Below are 6,586 nucleotides of genomic sequence, written 5' to 3'. Positions count from 1 at the left end.
GACTGAACTAACCCGACCCTCCTCCTCTTTCTCCTCCTTCCCCGGCTCTTTATTTGCACATTTACTAAAGACTTAAAGGGAAAAAAAAAAAAAAAAGAGAGAGAGAGAAACCCCAACAAACCCACTCCAGCTACCCTACAAGATTTTCGGTCCGCCGGGGGTTTCTCCGCGCCGCCGACCACGGCAATGCCTTAAATTTCCACTTCAAGGAATAACACCCCCCGCTCCCCCGAAATAAAATAAACCCAATAAACCTGCCAAGTCTCACTCATTCCCGAGGGAGAGCTCCTTCGCCCAGGGATTCATTTTGAAGGCAGCGGCTCGCTTTATTTGATTTTTTTTTTCCCATTCTCCTCCTTCGGCTGAGCCCCCCCGTGCCCCCTCACCGGGCGCCCCTCGGCCGGGGCTGCCCGGCCCCGACCCCCACCCCTCCCGCCGGCCGATGCTGGCGCAGCCCTAGCGACCCCCTCCCGCCCCCCGATCTGTCAACCCCCCGCGGGGCCGTCACCGCCCGGGGGCCGGGCGGGGGTGGGCTGGGGGCGCGGGGCTGACCGCCCTCCGCCCCGCCGCCAGCCCCCGGGCTCGGGCTCCCGCCGCTGCCCCCGCCTCCCCCCCCAACCCCCCGCCCTCCTCCATGCGGCAGTGAGGACCGACCCATCCGGAGGGCCAGGACCGGCAGCCAGCGATGGGTGACACGGCTCCCCCCCAGGCCGCGGGGCTGGGGGCCGGGCTGCTGGGGGGGGGCCCGGCGGCGCCCCGGGTGCACAGCGCCATCGTGGAGCGGCTGCGGGCCCGCATCGCCGTCTGCCGCCAGCACCACCTCAGCTGCGAGGGGCGCTACGAGCGGGGCCGCGCCGAGAGCTCCGACCGCGAGCGGGAGAGCACCTTGCAGCTCCTCCACCTCGTGCAGCAGGGGCAGGGCGCCCGCAAGGCCGGCAAGCACCCCAAGGCGGCCGCCGCCCCCGCCGCCGCCGCCGCCGCCGGCGCGGCGCCCCCGGACTACCACCAGCACCTCCTCGGCAACGGCGGCATCAACGGGGAGCAGCCGGCGGGGGAGCAGCGCGCCTCGGCGCTCCTGGCGGTGAGTCACAGCGCCCGCTGCCGGCGGGGAGGCGCCGCGCCGACCCCCGGTCGCTCCTCGGGGTGCCCGCCCTGCCCGCGCCGTCCCGCGGGCCCGGGGGTGTCCGTGGGCTCGGCCCGCTGCGCCTCGCAGTGGTCCCTGCCAGGCGCTGGACCCCGCGGTGGCATCGAGTGTGTGAGGAGCGGTGGGCAGGCGCCGAGTTGGGGGGCTGAGGGTCGCGTGTGTGCTCCTCGAAGGGATTTTGGGACTGCTCGGGGTGTTGTTTTGGGTTTGGTTTGGCTTTTTTACATCACGCTGTGGACCTAAAAACGAGTCGGGCGCCTCTGCCATCGCCCTGCCAAGGCGGTGACAGCGGCATCCCTGAGGAGGGCACCGGCAGCCGACGCTGTCAGCGCAACCCCGAGCAGGGGTGAAAAGTAGCGCTAGAGTATCGCCTGCGTTCAGAATTGTCCCCCCTGCCCCACTCCATCCCGTTCGCCAGGGCTTCAGGCACGTATTCTCGCTCAGTTCTTGCCGTGCCCCTGGAACTCGGGCAGTGCCTACGCCCGGGTCAGCGGTCACTGCCCGGAGCGGAGCGCCCGTGCCTGCGGGGCAGCTCCGAGCGCCGGCCTCGCCAGCGATGCTCAGGTTGTTATTGTCACCCAGAGCGTTTCGCGGAGCAGAGTTACGAGAGTTTTCCAGGCACTGCCTCTCTGTAAATGATACGTTGACCTTTTTTCAACTGGAAATTGCTCTGAACATGTCAAGGAGGTGAAGCCTTTTCTCCTCTTTCTTTATTACGAGCAGTCAGTTCACCACGCTTTTGAAGGCGTATGCTGCGCTGTGCTGCCTCCCAACTCTTAATTCTCGGCACACATGCGAAACATTGAGAGGAGTGACTGCGTCCTGATAGGCCCGCGGCTGCTATTCGAACAGCTGAAAATAGATCGCTCCCTCTGCTCCAGACATCAAACTTATCCTTCTTAGTGCCTGACGAATGCTAAAACGGGACCTTTGTGGTCGTTTCTCCCTTCTTACCCGTGCGGTGCGTGGATCGACGTTTGGGGCCGCGTTACTCAGCATCAATCGTGAGGGTGATGATGTAAGCGTTAAACGCGATAACATTGTGTCCGAGGGGAGTATAGGCGCTTCCACCTGACTCAGTGTTCAGATTAAATCTCCCCACATTCCTCGTCACAATCAAGAAAGCCATTATCTTATTTTTCCAGTGTGTATTAATGTAATGCTTTGCACTTGCCTTATGGGAAAAAAAAAAAAAAAAAAAAAGGCTTTTGCCTAATAGTGTACGTCCCAGAAAAATTCACTTTCTGAAATCAGGCAACAGGCCCATGAGGAGTTTTTTGTTTTGTTTTGTTTGTTTGTTTTCAATTTTTTTTTTTTTTTTTTTTGGCTAGTTGTTACTATTATTATGAAATAGCTGGAGACAGCTGTTTGGAAATGCTAAATGAAACAACTCCCAAGAAAATACTGAAAGATTTTCATCTTTTAAGTGCTGAGAGGTTGTCCTTGTTTCTGAAATACCACTAATGCTTATTAGCCTGCTGCTTGCTGGAGATACTGTGCACGGCCCTCGCTCTACGTTGCATGTTGCATTACATCCCAGAAAACTCCACACACATCTGTCCTTGAGAAGCAAAAAAGTCTGACAGAGTCCCCACCACTTTTGCATGCTAGCCTTCGGCAATCCTGCTGACAAGGTGTGTGACTTCAGTGAGCATGATGTTTGGGGCCCTGAACCGTGTTTTGACACTGAGGAAATGCTGGCTCATGAAGCAGAATTGTTGTAACGGTATCACTGCACATCCTCCCACTCTATGCTCGACACAGACATTCCTCATTTGCTACTCTGGTAGGGCTGCCTAATTAAGAAACAGAGAAAGGCATCGGTTCAAAGTCATGTCTCTGTGTCATGGAGACACAGCTTCTCATTACCAAGAGCTCCTTAGAACGTTGTTACAAAAATTAGCAAGGAAAAGCAAAACACACAGTGTCTGAGTGGGATGAATTCAAGTGGCTGAGGGTCATACACCAGGTAGTACATCTTTGTGTTGCTGTTCTTGAAAATTCAGAGGGCAGGGATGAACCAGGAAAGAAGAGTCTTGCTTTTCCTCCAGCCATAGCTGGAAAAGGAATTTGCTTTGCCAGTAATTCCAAGGGTACTTGAAGAGGAAGGACAAAGTAGACTAAGCCTGTTGTCCTGTGCATTATAAATGCACAGGGAAGGGAACAATATCTGAGCAGAATTCATCCTCTGTGGGGTGATTCCCAAGAGGAAATCCAGTGGAAGCCTCATATGCACTATTCCTCTAATTCCAGAATTATTCCTAACAGCAGGTGTGAGGTGCACAGGGCCCTGGAACAAGGGGCAGCTCTGCATTTCAGTTGTGGCAGGTACAGCTCTGGCACAGGGAAGCACAAGACAAGAGCATGGGTGCAAGTCTCACACTGAGCATGTGAGACTGGACGCATATCTGAGTCCAAGGGGAATGTAAAGCTCCACCTGTCTTGCTGTAGCTCCACCAGTTTAAAAAACTCCACAGCTCCACACAGATAAGTGCAAAGGCAGTCATAACTCTCGCTGGGGAGTTCTGGCTATCAGGAGGCTCTTTGTCTGCAAAACCCAGCTGGGTTGTTTCCTCTGCTTTGCAGGTCCCACTGCTCTTGTTACACGCGTGCCTGCCGTGTTTAGTGGCTTTGGATGGGTCATTTACACAGTTGGACTCAAGAGTAAATATTTGACACTTGGTAACATTTGAAACAATGTTTCCTTGAACATATCAAAGAGCTTGAAGTGATTATCTGTCATTGTTGATACTATTATTTGATAATTATCTTTTCCCAGTGGACAGTTTAAAACTGGCAGAAGAGAGAGTTTTTAGAGGAGTTTGGTTTGGCCTTAATTTAACAGTGTTACTTTGATTTTTGAGAAAGTATCTTTGGCAACAGCATTTTCTAATTGGAGACTGGGGATCAGATTTTTTTAGCTGGACCAATGGATGTGGGTGTGTGTGAATGAGAAATTTATTCTTCAGGACACAGCTAGGGAAGCTTTTGTACTTTCTGCCTTCCTGCATTTCCCAAGAGCTGACATTTGTTTATTTATATGGTGTTGTTACTCTTCATGGTGCAGAGAGGAACAGATAAAATATTCTGTCTTTCCTTTATACATACATCTATATGTATGTATATGCCTTCCAGCACTTAGCTGTTTATACTATTTGTGTTATATATAAACAGTTAGTTCTGAAGGGCATTCCTCAGTGGCTTAAGCACTGAACTGGTAATACCAAAGTTCTTGCACTTCAATTTCAGGTCTCTGGCAGCCAATTCATTCCATTGTCCTTCCGACACAGGCTGAGCACTGCTCATTTTGGTCTGTGCAAGCTGGGAACTCTGTCTCATGGGCATTAGTGCATCATTCTGGTCAGGTTCTTTCATCGCAGCCATCACCCCGGTGGCTCTTGAGTGTGTTGTTTGTCACCAGTCACAGGTGACTTGTTCTACTTTCGCCCATCTCACGGTTGTGTTGAATTTATCATTATAAGAATTCATTTAGAATGACAATTAAGTGCATTAATATCTTCTGTACTTGGAAAAGTGACTGTGAAAGTGGTCCACTCCCCAGATGTAGCCTGCAAGCAGGTGAAAAAAGAAAAGGGAAAACAATCCCATGAAAGTGATGTATCCAAGGAACAGGGGAATGTATTAATTCCTCCTGCTCCCCTAAATTCTCATCAACAGCTGTACAAATCTAGAAGAGTCAATGGGTTTGTCCCAGTTCCCAGAGGACCTCAGTGCAAAACAGGGTTGCTTGACTGGTACCAAGAGCCAAGATTGACTTGTAAAACCTCAATCTAGGCACTTATTTTATGTGGAGATCCTGAATTAATTTCCTTAGGACTTTTTTTTATGATCCACGCTGTGTTTGCTGAGGTTTGGCTTCCTCTGTGCTAATGTTAAAGATCCTTGAGTATTTTAAAAGGAACGATTGTGCTCTGGTATCTTTGCCCAAGTTGACACTTACCCTATCTCCCAAGCTCTTTGTTTTGTTTGCTGGTTGGCTGCCAGGGTACCCTGCAAAAATACCTGCATTTTTTGGTTGTGGACATACATAACATTCGGAAGCACTCTCAAGCAAGCAGGATAAGGTGACCAGCTATGGGGTGAAGTGATGTTATGGTGTGGTGAGGACAGGTGGATTAAAGCACAAACCATTCTGCAAAGCTAGAGTGCAATCTTTTGACTGATACAAAGTTTGGTGCCAAAGCAATGGCAATGTTCTGTTTGTGAGGTGAAGGACTGCTGTCTGCTCCTTGGGCTTCTGCAGGAGCCAAGCTGCGTTCTGATAATGAAAATTTATGTATCTGAGTCAGGTAAAATAAGTCATACTGCCCATGTGGGTGGAAAACACTGATCTGCTGTTATGGGCCCTCTGGTCTGCTGCAAGCCATTTGGTTAGGATGGGCATGGGTGCTATTTTAAAATCTTTGTTCCCCTTAACCGTGAGAACATTTTCCAGACCAAAATCAAGAAACTCCCTGGAAGCTGAATAGAACCTGTATGTAATGAACATTTCAACAAGAGAATTTGTTAAATTTATGCTAGTATGTAGGAGCCTTTTCAGGCCTAGCTCTCCCATCAAATCACTTGCCCCCTTTAAAACTTTTTAAGCTTTGAAAAAATTTAATGAAAGTCTCCTCCATTTTGCAACTGTTTAACAGACTGTTTCCACCACCAAAGTTTCTGTAGGCAGTGAGCAGAGGATCAATGTCTCTGCCTGGACTTGATGTGCTCTCCAAGGCCAACCCATGGGCTTATTAACGTCCGTGGCTGTTTTGTCATGTCCTCTGAGACAGTTCTTGCATCCCCTGCAGAACTCAAACTGAGTCTCTTGTCTATAGCACCACAACAAAGGAAAGTGATATTCAGCTTCTGTTGGTTCTGCTTTGAAAAGTGTGACTCCAGCAAAAATGTGAGCTGTTCTGTGGGGAAATCTGAACCTTAGAAATGTACGTCTGAGTCAGAGAAGCTGTTTTGCCGAAACTTTGATTCGCATCACTATTAGTACTTCTCCCCTTGCAAAGAACACTCCCTGCAGAAGGAGTATGTGGGGTTCAGTTAGGTTGCAGTGACCAAAAAAGCCTCAGCAGCTAGATTAGTCAGTTAGCAGGTTAAGAAAGCCCTTAGTGCCTCTCTTCCTAACTGCTGTCAACAGTCCCTTCTACCAAGATACTGCCTTCAGACGCCAGTTGTAGTTTACCTTTCTTATTAAGTCTGCTGCCTTATGAAACTGAAACTTCACCCGTCTCATTACTGGAAAATAATTGCTCCATCCAGGTCCCTTTGACAACTTTGGGAAGGGTGGTATCTCCACTGCTTCATTTATATTGCACTTCCTCTGTGGTGTAGGAGGAGCTGGAAGCTGGCAAGCTGCTCCAGCTAACAAAGCACTGGCACAGAGGTGCCGGGTCTGCCAGAAAGTGTCTCTGTGGTCTTGCGAATGTC

General features: G+C 50.5%; 1 protein-coding gene across 1 annotated transcript in view; it reads left to right on the top strand.

Moving 5' to 3' along the window:
* Positions 1 to 615: 615 nt before the first annotated feature.
* The window catches only part of MAML2 (mastermind like transcriptional coactivator 2), a 208,400-nt gene continuing 202,429 nt past the window's right edge, over positions 616 to 6,586 (top strand). Inside the window, exon 1 of the mRNA XM_032099215.1 lies at positions 616 to 1,081. Coding sequence (XP_031955106.1) covers positions 686 to 1,081 — 396 coding nt within the window. The 5' untranslated portion in view covers positions 616 to 685. The remainder of the gene's footprint in view (positions 1,082 to 6,586) is intronic.

Source organism: Corvus moneduloides, chromosome 2 (assembly GCF_009650955.1).
Source record: "Corvus moneduloides isolate bCorMon1 chromosome 2, bCorMon1.pri, whole genome shotgun sequence".
Lineage (NCBI taxonomy): Eukaryota > Metazoa > Chordata > Aves > Passeriformes > Corvidae > Corvus > Corvus moneduloides.
Note: the sequence above shows the minus strand (reverse complement) of the source record. Positions and strands in the feature narration are given on the sequence as shown.